This window comes from Colletes gigas, unplaced genomic scaffold (genome assembly GCF_013123115.1).
Source record: "Colletes gigas isolate AHSC1104 unplaced genomic scaffold, ASM1312311v1 Colletes_gigas_Sc00010, whole genome shotgun sequence".
In the NCBI taxonomy this organism is placed as follows: domain Eukaryota; kingdom Metazoa; phylum Arthropoda; class Insecta; order Hymenoptera; family Colletidae; genus Colletes; species Colletes gigas.
The window spans coordinates 7,640,605-7,660,059 of NW_025106639.1; the positions used below are offsets into that span (position 1 = coordinate 7,640,605).

Consider the following 19,455-nt stretch of genomic DNA (forward strand, 5'->3'; position numbering starts at 1 on the left):
AAAGGCTAACGCAGTAAGACGTGTCGAGACGTGTCCCGGCTTGTCGGCGTTTCGCGACCAACGAGGTGTGTATTTCTAATCTGTTGATATCTCATCATTATTACTATTCACATTTATTCTCTAACTGTGCTTTAGTGTAATATTAATACGGTTTTATATAAAAACTAAATCGAGTGCGCGCGTTTTCTTCGATATCTAACCGACGTCGATTTATTATATCTTTCTAAACGAAGTTGCGTATTTTATACATCAATTATTGTTTGATGGTGATTAGATATCTTTACTGCGATGCATTTGATTTTAATTTGTATCTTACTTCTGCAGCAGTGTCTGATTGGAATTCGAATAGAAGGCAAGCTACCGGCACGACGCCATGACACTTGGAAACATTGAAATCGCGCCAATTTCAAATCGTCTAACAAGGATTGGTAAAATTTAATATACATATATCATTATAATAAATAGCATTTATACACTTTTTATATATATTTATCATTTTATCGAGTTATTATTTGTTGGAAGCTTGATAAATAATTTTTTAATTTCCTTTATAATCGATTTCGATTAAGTGCCAAATTAAATGGGAATCAATTTCCGGGCGTCTAATAATTAATTAACAAAGAGGAATAAACAATACGAATCATTTCATCTCGGGAATGAATTTCGATAAATGTATTCAATATTTTATATATTTTATTTAAACGATGCATACATAAATATTGTGCGTTATTATTTATGCACATTATAACATTATATCGTTATATACAAACAACGAAGAATTGTTCATCGCGGTTAATACCGAACTAATCGGCTGTAAATTTAAAATGGTTCCTTAAGATAGAAGAATAAATGTAATATCGTAATATAGAAAATTTTTGCATCGCATAATAATGTATGGAACATTGAATATTTTAATGAAACGTAAGAAGTTGTATTTTAACGTGGACTTAGTAATGTGTAGTATTTTTTTTTTCTTTCTTTTTGTATTTTGTCTCTATTGGAATATAAAATTTTTAAGTAGCTTCTTTAGAATAGACGAGACTTGGAAAATTTCAAGAAGGTTCTAGAGTAATTTTGAAAACATTATTTCTGTGTATCGCTATCATCTCGTTAAAATATTTCAAGTTTTTAAATTCCATTTGTTTTTACATCTCCGAAATGTTCTATTGATAGAAGATTTTCTGACACTGATAAGATCGATAAAACTACAGACGCGGTATAAGTTTTCTGCGTTTACTGCTTTTAACCATTCTAATGATTCCAAGTATCTTGGAAATACAATTTGAGCTAAGCTTAGTTTTAACCAAATCGTGTTCGAATAAATTATCCATTCGTTAACATTAATATAATGTTAATGTCTATTCAACGTATGCCAAAACGGTACTTTTCCTACTGTTTGTGCCGTGCCTACTTTACATTTAGTATTTTGAGTAATGATAGTAGATTATTCTTTATCGATAGTGAAACGACCACTATACATATACATATATATACATGTACAGGTTGCCTTACATAGTGTTACGAGCTATCTTAATAATCAAATACATAAACACCCACATATACAAAATTCAACAACCAAAAATATCCAAATTTTCAACATCCAAATAACCAAATACATAAATATTCAATATCTAAATATGGAGTAACTCCGTGGTCTTAATGTACCAATGTTTAAAGTGCCTTAATATATCAATACTTCAATTTACCGATACTCGGTAGCCAAATACTTCGATACGACAGTAACACTTTACGCGAGACACCCTGTCCGTAGATTTAACATATATTATATGGATGTTTGAATATATATATGTACATATAGACTTTGTATATACATATAACTTTTATCTTTTTCAAAACTCATCTATGTAGATAAAATGCAATTCTGTCTATTTTTATTGCGTTATGGAAGATGACTGGAATAGTTGTAACGAAACCTGGAGCTTGTCTATAGAGCAATCCGACTTATTGTTACAGTCTAAGGTACATGACATTAAAAAATTTCTGTCGGAAGAAAGAGTCGGAGGGACAACCATAGAGCGTACTATATCTCGGTTACCGTAGCCTTTGCAGCCGAAATGTATGGAATAATAGTTGTTGGAAATGAAATTTCTTAACTTTTTTGGTCTATACACAGTTTCGATAGAATCGATAGTAACCGAGATATCGAGCAGATTCTGGCTGCAGTACATACTCCGGAATCGTTGTACTTAAACAATATTTTCATACTTATAAATATAAATTATAATATATTTAACGTTGAAATAAACCGTGTGTAGAACGACATTACTCGTATCTCGTATGAGTAAAATAACTCAAAAAGTGTACATATTTCAGACGAGGTATTTTCATAGTTTCGGCTTAGAATGTAGAAAATGATTGTACCGTAATAATGAAAAGAATGAAGTTAAAAATACGTCGTTATTTATCACAGAAATACACTACTTTTGAGGTCCATAGTATCTAAAATCTCAAAGTTGAGAATTATTTAGTCGTGTCGCTCTTCCGTGAAAGAGCAACATCTGGTTCACGTTGGTCCGCGTACGAGAATATATTGGAATCGTTAACGTCTAATTTGATTGGCATTTAGTTCTCTACTTTCCGATGCAACGAGCTCTTGGTAGCATTTTAAACAATATGCACTCAATGTAAAATTTGAGCCTGTCACGTTCACCTGTATCCTCTATCCTCGAAGTTGATTCATGTATCGCCAGTTAGCAGAAATGAATAAGTTCGTAGAGCTGTTGTACGAAGATACGAGTGCCTGGATCTCGAATAGAATTCGGGCGAACGAACGACAACGTTAAGTCTATGACAATCGATTCTAAACATTGACCATTTTTCCCCCCCGCAAGTGTACTTAAATACCAGAAAATAGGAAATACGTAATAATTCGTCAAGAAGTTCATCGTTTCATCGAATTTCGATTGAATTCAACCCTGAACGATTCCGTTGTAAATTAAACTCTCTTAAAAAAATATAATCGCTTTACAGAAATGTCGTGTATATATTTAGAGATCTGTACTTACGAACTAGATAAAGCTTGTGTCAGGTTCTTATCGACTAGATCGACTAGTTGAAGTTGTAACATTTCACGTTTACGAATCACGAATGCCTCCCTTTCGGTTTCTACGTGTTCCCCAGTCGACAAAAGGAGGCTCGACGAAACTCTTCCGCAGAGTCTGTTCTTACTTGTGCCAGCAACTTGTCGATTGGTTTTATTTGCAAGTTGAGCACACGCGTACAAACGTTTTGTCCGTGCGTCGAAGAAACAAGATTCACCTCCTTTTGGCGGACAGACGTACGCGTTTGATTAATTTAAACATAATTGGTTCTCGCGGCGCAGCAGAAGAGATTCAAAGCACCGCGGAAGTAGGACGATTGTCTAGCGGATCTACTAGGTCTGTCGTTGCTTTGATTTCGTCGATGTGCTCGTTTGCCGTTGGTTCGGGTCCCCTTGCTTCCGAGATTCTGCAGTGCCGCGTATTTCTCTGCAAACGTACAGAATTCTTTTAATCCCGTTTTACTCGACTCCCTCCAAAGGACAGATTACCGTTCCAACGGTTAAATAAATCCTGCCGGGCAAAGGGTTCGCGACAGATCTTTTTTCAACCGAGATTCCATCGATCCCACTACGTATTTTCACGGCCAGTTTCAAAGGTAGCGTTAATTCGTGTTATTTCGCGACACGTTTCCCGCCGTTTGACCAATTTGATCGAACAAAATTGGAACAAGCAGCGTCGAAGTTCCAGCACGTGTAACGAAAAGTTCAATCGGTTATTTCGGAAACAAATTTCTGAACTCTGCCCATCGTTCTAGAATATTGTAGCTTAAATTGTACAACTGAATTGGCGGCGCTTCAGCGTATAATCAGAGTTCCCTTTGGCGTTGAAAAGCGAACTGTGCCGTAATTGATAATCACCTGTTCCCAACGTGGACGTCGCGAACCGTTCATTTCTTACGATTCCGTTGAATCCATTCTGTAACGCGAGATTTGTCAAAGGAACGTTCCTCCGCGAGGCGGTAGAATTTTCAAAGGTACGATCGGGAAGCGCTATCTTATGTATGGAAACGTATTATAGGGTGTTCGTTGCGCCGTAAAAGCGCGAAAAATTATCGAACAAATTGCAGCGAAGTATGACGCGCGTAAGACCCCCTCGTGTCGCGAAAATATCCTCGCCATTAACCAGACGGCATCGGGGAAGTCGTAACGTCGTTTCTACGGATAGCAATACGGAAAAATCATGCGACTCGCGACGAGGTACGATGAAAGGAGGGCTTAACTCCCTCCGACGCGGCGACCGCGCGATAAATTGCGACGCCTAACGCGGACCTCCTTTTCGCGCTTTAAAGCAACGCGGAATGTTGAAATCTCGGCGAGCACGAGTGTTTCGAGTATTTCGGAAAGCGTTAAATAAAAAAAAAAAAAAAATGAAAAAATCACGCGAACGCCCCCCCCCCCGGGATTCTTTTGATCGCAAAGCGGCTCTCGCGTTCGCTTTATCGGTCACCGGCGGGTTTTTTCCGCGATGTTTACTCCTTTCCCCCGCCCCCCACCTGTCAAGCGCCCTTTTCGAGTAACGGCAGCTCGTTTTTCCCGGAAATCTCCCGTCCGCATTATGAGCGCAAAAATGAAATGGCTGGGGCGTCCTTGACCCCGGGTCGCGCTCCACGACGATAATACTTGGTCGGTACGCGTACATATTAATTTCATCGCGACGAACAGAGGACTCGAAACGGGAACGAACAAAGCAGTGACGGAGAATCCGTGGCCTATAGGTCGTGTACGGTCTCTCGAGACCCTCGGTAAGGTCTTTTCTCGTATTCCGTCGAGCGGAACAGATGTTTGAGTAATCGGACAAGTGGAAAAAGTTTTTTCATAATATTAAGAACCACGGTGTCTCGCCAATAACGCGATGGATGGTTGCTTTCAGATCGTCGACAGTTTGCGGTTCGATGGAGTAAACAAGAGACTGAACGTGATCGCGTAAGAAGAAGTACAATCCAGTCGCAAGATCTCCGTGGCAGAGAACGGTAAATCTCACCCGATACAGTCCGCGTCTTGTTCAGTTTGACAAGAATCAAGACCTAAATACTACATTGTATTAATTTTTTTCTTTGAATTGCAGGTGAAACGTGGGGCCTCAGGATGAATCTCTGCAGTTAGAAGTTTCCCACCCTGGAAGCAAGGGTCGTGTCTCTGACAGCCGTTTTCTAGCACACAAGCCCGTTGTTCTGTCGTTAGAAACGTTTTGTCGGACTTTGTCCGGCGCGATTGTTTCCCGAATCGCGGCTTAAATTGCTTTATCGGTTCGCGGTCAGGCATATTTCCCTCTCCGTTCTCGATTTTCCGCTCCACCCTTTTTCCCCGCCTGGGAGAATTCTCGTTCCCGCGGAGAACGGCGGCGACGGGTTTTCCGCGTTTCCATTTATCCTTGACCCGATCTCCATTTAACGTTAAATAATACCCCTCGCGTTTCCCGTTCATCGCGTACAATATTTATTTCTCTGTCGCCGGTGCACGTGTGCATGAAACCGTGACGACGCTACACACGGTCTTTGTACGAATTTCGAATTGTCTCTCGCGTGTTCGTTCGATCTACACTGCCGGTCCGTAAGTATCAGAAACGTTGTCGGTGTTTGAATTATTATAACTCGGTGAAAAGTAGTAGCTCAACGATATTCCTCGGGTCATTTTAAACGTCGAACCATCTACTATTAGACAGTAAAGGATTGTTATTATTAATTTCGAATTGTCGCTCGCGCGTCTCGCGTGTTCATTCTATCTACACTGCCGGTCCGTAAGTATCAGAAACGTTGTCGGTGTTTGAATTATTATAACACGGTGAAAAGTAGCAGCACAACGATATTACTCGGGTCAATTTAAACGTCGAAACATCTACTGTTAGACAGTAAAGGATCGTTATTATTATGTTCCAAAGATTGAGAACGTTTGGACCAAATGTTCCGATGCTTATGGCGGTGTATTTCTTTCTGGAGACACTCGAGGATTCAACGTTGCGTCGACGGTTTTTATTCGCGTCTCGCTACACTTGTGCCCGCCCCCGGTTCGCGCCGTTTCCTCGACGAATTCTCTCGGTACAGCGTGCACGAGACTCGACGGCCCTACCAGTCGGTAATTTCACCCAGAAGTTGGACGATCCTTTTTGTTTTCTTATTTCCCCTCTGTACGCCCGCGCGCGTTCTCTCTCGAGCGTGAATTTCCCGGCCGTGGAACGCCGAGGAGGAAGTCCCGCGTTTCCGCTCGACCTTGACCCCGATTCACGTTCAATGTCAAACCACGTTCTTTATTCCCCCGTCGTTCCCTCCGGCGGTATTCCCCTCCCTCGATAAAGTTTCGAGTTTACCATTAATATTCAATCGAAGGAACACGCCGCGCGGTTCACGCTCCCCCCTCCGGCTAGCGGGAAGCAAATCCTGAATTCCCTCATTATATCGACGAATAATTAAGGTCACCGTTGCGCCGTCCGGCCGAGAATCGAACCAGCACCCGCCGTCGGATAATTCTATAGCGAACTTTATCCTGTCGGAAGGTAATACGTTTGTTCCGTCGAATCAATGAGAACCCGGCACCGCGGTGTGCAAGACAGAGACGGAGGAAGGAGAACGTGTTCTCCTTTGAAATTCCAGACCTTGGCCTCCGGAGTAACTCGATTAGGGGTAGTTGAATAGAGAGGACGAGGCGAGGAATAGGAAGGAGGTGATAAAGAGGTCGAGCGAGGAAAAGATATTAGAGGGTAAACAGACTGATGCGCTCGCGGAAACACGTGATCGAGTTAACAGACGCGTTTACGTTTCAAGGGAAGTCGACGGATAGAATGTAACGACGATGGCCTGTTCGAGTCTCGGCTTTGAAACGGTTCCAAAATTTTTTAAACCTGTTCGAATCCCATCGGTACGTGCAAGGGGAAGATTTTTAACAGCGACGGGACAATCATCCATCACGCGTTATCGCTTATTTTTCCATTCACTTGGAGTAAAGCTCGATAAAAGAGTCCGGGATAGGACACTCGCCATGGTCGACGCGTCAACGCGTTGTTTTTTTATACTTTGCAACGTCTGGCTCCTAAAAATCTTTCTCTTGTAAGACTCGCGGGATTATCGATGGGGCAAACAATTTCTAGCAACGCCTCTGTGCAGAAAATACCTTTTATCTTTTCGATAGACGTCCGCGCGATATGTTTACGGTTTGGTAACCAATAGGCGTTTGTAGTACGGTGGAATAAAATATTCGAAACTTTAAACAATAGAAATATCGATATTAAATTTAAATCCTATGGATACAGAACTCTTTCAGTTTCAGAGGGGCATATAACTGTCCCGAGCGAAGATCCGTATCGCGGATAAATTCGAGCGTGGCTCGCGAAGACGGCACCAAAGGGATACAAACGCGTCGAGAACGTGGAAAAGCGGGATGACGGTAGAGGAAAATACGACGTTACCTATATCGCCGTCCGACTGGGGCATAAACTCTTGCAGTTCGTTGATCAGATCTCGAATTTCCTCGGAATCCTTTTTGATGCTGCACAGCTCCTCCTCGTAGAAGTTCGGTGTAATTTGCGCGCACAGAACAATCTGCGAGATCGCGTTGCCGATCTTGGACGGGCCAGTTCGAGATTCTGAAACGGGATAAACAAAAAGTTAAGAAGTATGCCCCCCAAGTAATTAAAAAAAAAATGTAAGTGATGTTACTTATCGTCGTATCGAGTTTAATGTCTTTATATTCGCGTCATAATATGTTCGTTAAAATGGATTGTAATTTGCCAACGAATTCACTTCCGTTGTTTTCACGCGCGAAATACCGCCGTGATTCAAGAAGAAATTTGTTGGCAACTTTTTTCGAAAAGGATTGCAGGGAGGAGAGCACGCAAAACCAATCTTCCTACCCTTCACGGTTGCGTGTACGTAGGATTAATGCCAAATGCTGCAGTCCCATGTCCCAATTAAACGCCACAGTGTACCAAATAAGAGAAGAAAATTTCAGCATGCTCTCGATTAGGTTTTTTCAAGATTTGTTTTCAACACAACTTCCATCAAATGTTTTGTTAAGGATTTTTAATCGTCGCGCGATAATCGGAGACAAACATTTACGCCAACTGGTATAATCGCTGTGAATTTTGAAACGACAAAAATCGTCGTCCAGCCACTAACGACGCGTTCTTTCTTCTCGGTGTTCGACGAACGAAATTACAACAGGGATAACCGTGACGTTACGCGAAACGATGAAAATCCTTTCATAGCGCGCTAACTAGCGTTCTTTTCATACGGAATCCGTTTTCCTCGCGAAAAGAATGCCAGCGTGCGGCCAGCTATTCTTCTCGGCGAAGATTCCCTCCTCGCTGAGCTTGTTCCCGCGAAATATATAATAGTTTATCGTCGCAGTTTGAGCTGGACGACTCGTCGCCGGATCGACGCTGTATAACATTCATGAACAGTGTCACGGTCTCATTGTCGATTTATTTAAACGACTTGTTCTTGAAAATTACATCGAATGATTCTTGATACTTTACCGTAATATTCAGTCATGTCCATGGGCACCAGACGGATAAGATTTTTACTTTTGCAGAGCTCGCGTAGGAATAGTTGAATGACGTAGAACAGAAGCATCAAATTCGGACAGTCCACTGGGATCCCGATGTCCGTAGTCCTGAAAAGCAGACGTAATTCGTTGGCGTATTACGTACACCGTGGAAGTTTCCTCGTTAAAGATTTCGTCGCGTCCTGAAAACAACCGGCCTTGCTTCTCCCCGGTAATTATTACTGTTCCCTATTGTTCCTTGACCGTTATTGATATCGCGTTAAGTGGACGGAGTCTCATTAGACGGCGCATCAAGGCAATTACTCGAAAAATCAACGCTGTAACTACGCAGTAACTGTAATTAATGCATACCTATTCTCATCAGACCGGTCGAAATATCATTTGTGTTCGCATTATTTATTATTTTATCAAATTTACAGATATAGTAGTATCCAGGGATTAATAGCAGCGAGGTTAAAAAATATTACAAAAGACGCGCGGAGACCATGAGACCCAGCTTTTACCGTATATTACCTTGTCACGTATGTAAGTTTTCTCGATGAAATTCATTACTAAGTCATTAACTAAGGTGTACTATTAATTTCGAAAGTGGCACCAGCCGTTCGACTGTTAGAAAGACACACTTTCGTGCAAGTTACTCGTCAAATGATCGTAGATAAATATGTAGAACGTGTTCCATCCGTAACAAGCCTGTTCCTTTCAATCGCGAAGAGGAAAAATAGGAAAAAATGACGGAATTAACGAGGAACGTCGCCGTTCCGCGCGAAACAATCGTCCGTGGGGGGGGGGTGTAACAATAGCCAAATCGACGGGGAGAAAAACATTTCCCGTTTTTCTACCCGTGGTTCCCTCGACGGAGGTAAAAAGAATCGAACGACGATACTCAAAGTGTGGTTGCAAAACGTGTCGCGTGACGTCGAGTTTTATTGCACCTCCGTTTCGCCCCCTCAGTTTCACCGTGGTTTCGCGGAACGAAAGATGCGAATTTCTCGGTCTCGTTCGGCCAACGACTATTATTTAAGCATCGTAAAAATCTAATAAAACGTATCGCGAGCACAGACATTAATTTCCTTCTCCTTAATGCCAACTCGCTTGTGTTTTACTGCGGGGGTGGTTCGCATAACTTGCTCTTACCGTTCGATTCCCGTCGCGGTTTAGAAACTCCCCCGCGTTCCAGGATTATCGTTGATAACCTTTGTGTCGGTTACCAAAATGTTCACGGTTGTTCAACAACAAAGTGAAATTTTATGACACATGTTCTTTTTTGTTATTTTATAATAGTCAAGATAAATTGAAATGCCGTTGTGGTCGCTTTACGTTAGTTTTAAATTGGACGAAAGTTTCGTATACTTTCTGTTTTTCGTTCGAAACATAAAAGTTTACTAGCTTCTCCACGATGCAGGATTCTTTTAATCGTTAAAAAAAAATTGGTGTTCCAAATATGCAGCACTTCCCGTACCCCGGTGCCGGGTTATTGCCATAAGGGCTAATCGCGATCTCGACGCGAACAAGAAAGGGTAGTTTGTAGCCGGCAGTATGGCAAATTTTTGCAGAAACAGCCTTTCGTGCAACATGGTCGTGTAATCGATACGGAAACACCGTGATTTCGTAAGATAGGTTGCACGAGATACCACGTTTATTATTTTATATTATCGTATCGAGCGGAAGCGTCGGAGATAAATGGAACGTTCTTGAACGTTTCTTAGTAATTAACCGCGCAATACGTTTCGTACGATATTAAAAAAAAAAACGAACCGCGCCACGAAAAGCGTACGCGATGTTCGCGCGTTCAATTTCCACGGAATGAATATTTAAGCAACTCTCGAATCGCAATTAACGCTTGTTTGACGGTTTGAAACTAGAAATTACACAGCAGCGTTATGTGATTTAAGGGGAGGGGGTTGGCGCGGGGGTGGTTGTAAGCGTGTGTTGTGTACACGCAATTCCCCTCGGCTCCGCGCACGCATTATAATTAAGCTATTATATAACGGGCAATGCACGATAAACGAATATGCAGTATTTAATAATGCCGCTGTTGGGTCGAAATAATTGATCATGAATTTCGAACAGGGCCCCCCCGGGCGGTACCCGATCCAATTATCGAGCCGTTCGACCCGCGACACGATAAACGAAAGGTAACGGGTTCCCCTTTGTAAGATTCGCGGGCAAACTTGAAAAATGCATTTGCGTCGGAGAAGTTGCACTTTCGTGGTTTCGTTCTTCGAAAGAATTAACGAGAACACGAAAGAGAAAGGAGCTCCATGAAACATTTAGATTTTCATTTGAACCGGCGTACTCGCGGAAGAAAATTTTTCAAAGGCCGGAATATCCTCGGAGATTGGACCTCGGTCATTGTTCCCCGAAAGACCAATCCCGCGGAATTGATAACATTCTTTGCTGCGAACGGTATCGAAAAGGAGGAACGTTCGCCATACTGTGCCCATCGTGGTATTCCCAACGAAAGAACGATAATCTTGTTCCATCGTTGTATTGCGAATAGACTTCTTCGACTTCATTTCCGTAGAATTATCGCCGCCGATCGAACCCTCCGAGAATGGTTATTGTACCAACGAAATAAATAGAAAGAACTCGTTACGTTCGACGGATCGAATTTTCTTTTCCACGGTGAATTAAACGCGATTCAGCCGTACGGGGCCGTAATAAGCCCGATAAATCCTCGCTCACAATGGAGGCGGACAATGCCTTTTACAATATTTAGGGATCCCCGGGCTCACGATAACGTGTTTTAGAGTATCGTCGGCGAAAATCGTCGGTTATCACGCGACAGAAATGGAAACCAGTCACGAACGTGTTCGCGATCGTGGCCGGCCCGGCTTCTATCGTAGCGATCTATTTACCGTGTTAATTAAAATCTCATTAACCGGAAGCAATTCGAATTCGCTCGGCGCGACGTCTTCGTTTAACGTTCGATCGGCGTAATTGACGTAAACCGGTTAATCAACCGCCACGGTTTCCCCTTTTCCCTTTCTTTCTTGCTTTATTTCTTATATTTCTGACGCTTCTTATCGACGATCGGCTGCAGGCCCCGATCGCTTCGACATTTTCCCCCCCCGATCTCGCCCCTCCGAAAAGCGTCAAAGTCTCCGGTCTGGGATTGTTCGATTCGCGATTGCAATCGAAATTTTACGTAAAAGTTGTCTGTTGGAAGCTCTACGGTATTATAAAAAGCTCCCTTTGCGATCAAACTGTGTAGAGAAGTCATTAGTGCGGTGATTCGAGAATTTACGCAAAAAGTATAATCGTTGTTCGATTAAATTGAAGAAGGGTTAAAAAGAATGGGTTAGGGGTAGATAGAGTCTACGAGAAGTTTACGTACCTTCGTACTTGTGGCAGTATGAGCTCAGACGTGCTTTTGCACGCCTCGACGCAATTCCGACGCAATCTTCGAATTTTTTCCCGCAGTTCCGGACAGTCTCGTGGTTGTCCGATATTTATCAGCAAGTCGCGGAATTGCGCCACTTGGTTATTGATATCCCGTATTTGCTGCGAAAGAAAAAACGTACCACGCGATTAGTCGCTCTTCCCGGTCCTCCGCGTTGCTCAAATATTCACAAACGCGACGATTAAACCGTCCGCGGGGATGAACCGAGTAATTTGTTACGCGTTCGACGATTATCGAACGATAAACGAAACAAAATAAATAGCTGTCCTTCGTCCCGAAACGTGCATCGAATATTTTATCGAAAGCAGGCTGTACCAATGGTCGACTTAGATAATACAATAATGAAAAGTGGTGTTACTTTACCAGAAAAATCACTTTTACCGTTTTCTCGTTCTTGTCATCTTGCGCTTGAGCGTGGCTCGTGGTTTGCGTCTGCGTTTGCGTGTTGCTGGCCGAAGGTGCGGGCGATTCCGTCATTGTTTCGTTTCCGAGTGTGCTGTTTGATTGCTAATTGCCGCGAGGCAATTAACAATAGAGCCCCCCCCCGACGGTGTTTATAAATATAACAAGTTGTTTGCCGCGCGAACACCGACGAGGCAACGGGAATACCGAGCTTTAAAAACCGATATCAACTCTCACAGTCACGTGTTTTTATTTGATTTCAGTTCACGGGTTAGAAAACGACATGCCAACGTTTGATCTTCCCGGTTACAGTGCCTCACGGAACCGTGCATTTCATTGCTTTCACTCTCCCATCTCCGAACTGTCTCAGTCTGACATTAGCCGCGAACAACATTTCCCACAACGTCCTTCGATGGAAGAGGCATCAGCGATATACGTTTCGTTTCTTTCATACGGTTCACAAAAATATCGAGTAGCTAGGCGACCCGCGAACTTTTCGAATCTAGATACAGTTTCGTCGGTATCGTTCTCTCGCCCTCGAACTGTCGTTTCAACGCACAGTAACTACGATACATTTCACACAACGTCCTTCTTCCGTAGAAGATAAATCGGTGATCTATCTTTTATAAGTCGAGCAGCGTTCGAACAAACGATCGAGATACCGACATTATCACCGAACCTCCTTCTTCGATAGACGATAAATCGGTGACGTATCCGTCCTCTTTATTCGAAAGGAAACCGTGGACCTTTTCGAACGCGATAATTAACGAGAAACTTAAAAGCAGACGGTAATTAAAAGAGTCCTTCGTTCAGTCGTTAATACTTCTGGCGATGAGGACGGGGCAAAATGCGCGAATGAATCGAGCGAAGTATTCTCGACAGAAACCCCGTCGTCGACGTTCTCCGCGCTGGCTTCATCTTTCCACGTGAGGGCTCCGTGTTCCCGGACGATTTCCCCGCAACTTTCTCACGACATCCTTCGACGAACGTTTCCGCAGGACGATATCCGCGCCGTGCCAGCACACGCGACAAACTGAAACGTGGGCTTTGGCTCCGGAGCTCTTTCGCCGCCGCGTTTCTCTCTTTAAGAGCGCATGTCTGACTTGACCCGTCACTCCACTACTGTCGCCGTACGCCGCATACGCGTTCTCGCTACTGCTACTACGTGTACAGGGTGTTTTGTCACGGTCCGGGCATATAATTTCGCCCAGCGAATTTCGCAACGCCGGAACGACCAAGAGAAGTTCGCGCGAACGTGAGCTTTCCTCGGAGAACGTGTCTCGAAATCACGAACGTTTCCGCGTTCTCATCATTTTCCGCGCGAACTGTATAAACGCAACTTCGCCGTGCTATTTTCAGCTGATGCTTCGTGCGTGGCCTTGACGTGTATTTGCAAATAATTATTATCAATAAACGTTAATACGGGGGGTGTTTCCCCACAGGCGACGATACCGTTCAAGATTCTGCAGAGGGATACGAGAATCTCGAATAACGAAATTGCGTCGGGGTTGTTAATCGCTGAAAATAGAAGATACACAATTTTCTTTTTTAATTTAAAGATTTAAAGTGCAAAGAAATTGCTAATTTTCCGAGTTTACATCCTTGCAAACTTTTAAACGATGACAGATAAGACTCTAACAATTTTTTCTTTGATCTAGAATCGCGAGAAGAAGTCCGAATGGAATCAACGAGCCTCCGTTGTTAGGAACAGAGTATGACGAGGTCTTCAGAAAAATTGCGTTATTTCGTGGTGCAAAATTGATGCTCCGAAGGTATGCCCGCCAACAACGATTCATCCTGTATACAACGCATGCCGTTAAATGTCAATCCACTTAACGTGGAACATTTACCAGATACGTATACCGCGTAATATCATTTACGCACAGCGTTACCTTCGATACACGGTTAAGGACAGTCACGCTCGTATTTGTCCTCCATATTAACGGTAGTTTGTCATCAACGAGCCCCTCGTCTCTTTACTTTCCCCGCCGCGTTTCGCTACGAAGCGTACTGTAATATTCATCGTGCGGTGAAAATTAAATACGACGCAGCAGGAAATGATAATGCGACGCGGAAAAAGAATTTCTGGCCTCCTTTTTACGAGAAAAATGTGTTTTCGCACTTCCCGAAGGCGAAGGAAAGTTTACGGTAGAGACGAGGCTAATATTGTTTCCGTTCCGCCGGAACAGAGTCGCGAAACGTAAATGAAAGGGCGGTAATAACGTTCCGAGCCTACGGATGAATACGTTTTATTACGTGTCTTCGCGATAGAACGGGAATAATTCGCTTGGATGCTTAAAGAGTTATGATACTGCGAGGGGACAATAGAACGTGTGATTGTTATTTTCTTGGGACGTCTTTGTCCAGAATCTCAGATATTCTCTAGGCATTAACGATCCCACGTTTTAGTTCCTGAAAAATGAGAAACCACTTTAGTAGCGTTTCCATCGACGATAGGTTCGACGTTCTCTGTGAGCGATTGTCTGACTCGTTAGGCACCATACTACTGCGGCGTGTCAGCCTTTCATTAATCCTCGAGCGATTTATTAGTCCGTTTGAGGCCGACGTTCAGCTGCTATAATTTATATTTGATCGGTCCCACCGAAAAGCTCAGGAGATCGATAAACGAAAGTAAATATTTATTCGCGATTACGTAGTACGGATCAGTAATTGGCGCGATGCCAAACAATTTTTGCGAACAAACAGAGGGAAACGTTATCGCAGTTTTTCGTAAAATTAAACGGTGCGTTTGAAATATCGCCTGAAATTTTAGTACAAAATTCGGGACGACCTAATAATTACAAGTGGAGTCATCTGTGTCGGACGGCTTTAGAAACCGTTAATCGAAACGATGCTTCAACAGATACGATAAATAACGTACGTGTTGGTAGTTTATGCAACAGCTGCGCTGAACATTCGCCCGCGATCGTCGCCTCGGAACGAGTACATGCCTCTTTATCCGATCGAAAGTAGCTAAATGGTTTTGCACTTCGAAGTAACAGGTATATCTGCGTACAAAACGTAGGGGGGTGGAACAGAGTCGTAGCAACAGGCCAATTTCGCGTTAGAACGGCATCACTGGACACGCTCGTACGATTAAAAGCACGTGTCGATCGATTACAATAGCCAATAGTTGCTGTCGCCATTAGTTAATAATAATCGCCGAACTCGCGACAGTTACAGAACTGTACCGATCCGCGTTATCCATCTTTTCGGTCGCATCGAGCGGTAATTGCATCGCCGCAATGGTTCCACTGGGAGACCTAGATTCTTCTCGCTTTTGTTCGAATTTCGAAACTTTTCCCTCGCAACTTTCACGATGTATCACACGAGGCGAACAGACACAGAATTTACGAAACTGTTTCTTCGAATTAGGGGAACTTGTGCAACGTCCCTGAAGAGAATACTCGCGTGTCTCTGCAGGTCGTGCGGAATATCGGAAACCGCTCCGAGAACTTTTCACTCCTCTCGAAGGGAGGATTAAAACGTGTACGTAGCGCGAGATCAAGATCACCGAGAGTTATTGTTGATATTTATTAACGAGAACTATACCCCTGTGTTCGTTATATATCGTACCCTCGGTAATTTATTGGCAATCGTATTAAATATATTTCCACGGTATCGAAGGACACGGGATATCGACCGTTCGTCAATGGCACTATCGCGCCAATAAACACAATCCCCGTTTTAAACGAAAGATTATTTCGAAAACGTGTAATTAATTTATCGAAGTGTAAAGATTAACGTCAAAGTTTTAATTGGGACAGAACTGCCACCGTTCTACGCGTTATTTTTTTCAATAAACCGGCTCGCTATTCAGATTTTCGCGCGATAATAAATCGGTCGGTCTCTCGGGAGTCGGACGGTTCTGATAACGGGGGTAAATTGTTCGCGTGAATTAAAAATTGTACGAGAAGCCTTGACATCCTCGAAAGAGATTTTCTTCTCGCGCAAATATTGGCCACGGTTTTATTTCCGCCGTAGATTTATTCGGAGAAGAGAGGGCATCGCTTTCGCGAGGTTTAGCGAGTTAGAGCGACGTTTTCTCTTATCTGAAATATTGTGATTTCCCGTCCGGGCGTGCGACAGGAAACATATCGTTAGTCGTTTAGAATAATACGGGTAGCATGACGTTATTCTTCTGGATTTGCTCAATATTCTTGCCTCGTACGATGAAATCGGAATAACGGACGGCGAAGTTTGCGTTAGCGCGTATCCGCGAAAGACGGGAGCCCGTATTTTATTTCCTTCCTCTATATTAAAATGTTCCCATTTACTTACCCGGGCGTTAGCGTGCTTTTAATCTTCGAGAGCACGAAAATATAAAGTTCCGCGAGGCAGGAGACGGGAATCAATTTCTGAAATGGGACTCGTCGAACGAGCCACTCGTCCGACCTTTTCTAAACCGTACTACTTGATTTCGACAGTAATTTGATTCAGGGGGCACGGAGGCACCGAAAATATGAAGCCAATACCTTCCGGTAATTCGATACGCATTTAATAAACGACGCAAACACGATTACGCCCAGCTTTATAAACGTGTTCGCGAATGCCAATCAAGTTTACGTCGAATAATTTTAGTTCCATCGAGTCTAGTTCGGTATTTTCATACCATCACTTTCGTTCGACGCTCGTATAAATCCATTTCGATAGGAGACGCGACAATTAACACGTACACGTGTCATCGATCAATTATATTCATCGTTTTCGTAATTATTTCCATTATATTATCGCCCCGTATCGCGCTCTGACAGAAATACGGACTAATGTCGTTCGCGACGCGATAAAATATGAGCGCAGCCCGAATACGGACGGCTTCTTGCGAATTTTATGTACCATTCATATCCGGCTGACGCGGCAGTCAACGCGTTAAGGCCGTTTGTCACGAACTGACGTTTTTTTTTCACACTGTTTGTCACAATATTTCGGGAACTAATAGACCAAGAGCAGATCTCCCATCAACATCAGCCCCCGATTTTCCAACGTTCGGTGCTCGGTCGACGCGTACACAGACGCCAGATGCGAATTTACATTTACATCGACTCGCGACTGTAATTGCCCCGTTTAACGGGGACAAGACCGCAAGTGGAAACGCGGTTCCCATAACGAGCCTAAGAAGAAACGCCCCTCGCCCTCCACCTCGATTTAGGGGGGGAAAAAAGAACGAGCCTGAAAACGCCGGGGATGTTCCGCTGAAATTAATCTTCTTCGGGCAGATCTTTCCCCGGGAATATCCGGATTTTCGTTTCCGCTTTTGAATTTCACCGGAGCGGTCCGCGCACGGCGAAACGCGACGACTCTGTTATATTCCTGCGATTTGCATGTCGCTGTGCATGTATGCATTCGTTTTGCATCCATTAAAAATCAGAACGCCGGTCAACGATAATCGAGAGTCGCGGGGCCACGATGGAAATGTAAATCCAGAAACGTCTCGACTGGCTGTTTCGATTACAGCCAGCCCGTATTTACCCTATGCTAATTCCACCATCGCCGCGGTGTTCCTCGTTTCTTTCTAAACGGTGCAAATCCTTTACTGTACAAACGCAACGCAACAACGGTCGATACAGGGCAAAAGACCCAATTACCGCCACTCGAGCCGCCAATTCGAACATCGTTCTTATTTATTTATCTAACGCATATTCGTTAAGTCGTCAGCGGTGGAAGTTACCAAGTTCTATGCTGTTTTCTAGTTGATTCCGATTATTTTTCACGCGTTTATCGAAACGTCGACACGGTGACGGGAAATTCTTTTTAAAAAAGGACCCGCCGCGCTAAAATACGCACGGGTAGACGTATCAACCACGAAATCGTTTCCACGCTGAATCGCGGGAAGGGAGGGGGGAAAAAAACATTAACGAACTCCGCCGGTTATCCTCTTAACTTTCAATATTCCCGACCAAGGAGCACCGGCTTCGGGTTTTTAATCGTGCTCCGCTAACAACGTTTCGCGCGGAGAACTAATTGCACGCGAATTCGTTTGACGCTTGGCACCATTCTGCCGGCTCGGTATTTCTAGAATTTTTTAAACGCTACGACGCCCACCGTCTTCCCCTCCCTCGCGCCCTATTTGCATATTTTATCATCGATTCCCGTGATACAAAAACTGTGGACGAATTCGCGCGACGCCGACGTTGAAACCATTTACGAGCGGCAAGGAAGATTGAACGCGCGGAACCACGGAACCGTGACAAAACGCTCAGATAATACTTTGCCCAAAGTTTCGAGAATATCGCCGGTTCGGGGTTCCAAGTTGTTCCAACTTCGTCCTGCTAGGAGAGTTTAGGATTAAGAATAATTAACGCTGGAACTACCGACGACTCGTAGGTCGTGTGCATCTGCTTCTAACGCGGGGGGTCGTACACAATTTTAAGATATAAAGTATACTAAAAATTAATCGTTTTGACCCTTTAGGTAGATCCAGGATTGATACGAGGATCGCGATAGGAAGTGAAACGCAATCGAACGCTCGTAGGAGGGGACGAAAGGTTCGTGCCTAAAAACGATAGCGTGTACAGGTTAACGGTGAAGTTATATACCTGGAGGAAAGAAACTAGAGAAGAAGTGGGGGTAAGTGGGGTATGAAATCGGGGCTGCGTGAAACTTGGAGAACAGCGCGATAAAGTTGGCCGCGAGCGGACGAGAGAACCGTCGCAGGATTCGGTGTGCAATCGAAATTCAGTCTGTCTTCTATTCGATCGTTCGTCGGTTGGCCCTGGACCACGGAAGTCACAGAGGCAGAGTCCGCTTTCTTGCAATATTCCTTTGTAAGCGTGGACTGCATGTTAACGATACCAACGATGGCAAGAGTATGGAAATTCTCGTGGCAGTTGGCACGAGAAGCTCCGAATTTATTAGACCCGGTGTCGCATCGCGGATGGAACCGTGAGCCTTTGAAAACGCGCGTCGAACGGAAGAATGAACCGGTCAGGAAAAAGTAATTAGGTCGATGGAAGTCAATCGGTCGCGGTCACCGTGACCGACGGAGATTCTCGAAAGGGAGTCGCGAGAAAAAAAGAATAATACGAATCCAGTTCCCGTGAAACTGGCCCGAACGAGTCGAAAGAAAAACGGGGGATGTTTGAATTTGTGTGTC

At 43.8% G+C, this 19,455-nt stretch overlaps 1 protein-coding gene and 1 long non-coding RNA gene across 2 annotated transcripts; one reads left to right on the forward strand and one right to left on the reverse strand.

The window, feature by feature from the left end:
* Positions 1–7,182, forward strand: LOC122397721. Its single transcript, XR_006259142.1, has 4 exons — positions 1–65; positions 325–428; positions 4,932–5,031; positions 5,127–7,182. It is a non-coding gene; the product is annotated as an uncharacterized LOC122397721 (long non-coding RNA).
* Positions 3,135–12,610, reverse strand: LOC122397716. The gene is made up of 5 exons (XM_043397066.1): positions 12,324–12,610; positions 11,895–12,061; positions 8,529–8,665; positions 7,461–7,637; positions 3,135–3,488 (listed from the first exon to the last, which is right to left on the reverse strand). Exons 1-5 carry the CDS (start codon positions 12,435–12,437, stop codon positions 3,316–3,318), a joined length of 768 nt encoding a protein of 255 aa, XP_043253001.1. The 5' UTR covers positions 12,438–12,610; the 3' UTR covers positions 3,135–3,315.
* Between the last annotated feature and the right edge of the window lie 6,845 nt (positions 12,611–19,455).

What these genes read in the sequence shown, in the direction of transcription:
- LOC122397716 (XM_043397066.1), bottom strand. Translation starts at nt 12,437, where the DNA reads ATGACGGAATCGCCCGCACCTTCGGCCAGCAACACGCAAACGCAGACG. An exon ending in ATACTGCCACAAGTACGAAG is followed by an intron (nt 8,666 to 11,894) that starts GTACGTAAACTT and finishes TCTGCTTTTCAG; the next exon opens with GACTACGGACATCGGGATCC. An exon ending in CCAGTCGGACGGCGATATAG is followed by an intron (nt 3,489 to 7,460) that starts GTAACGTCGTAT and finishes GTACGTTTGCAG; the next exon opens with AGAAATACGCGGCACTGCAG.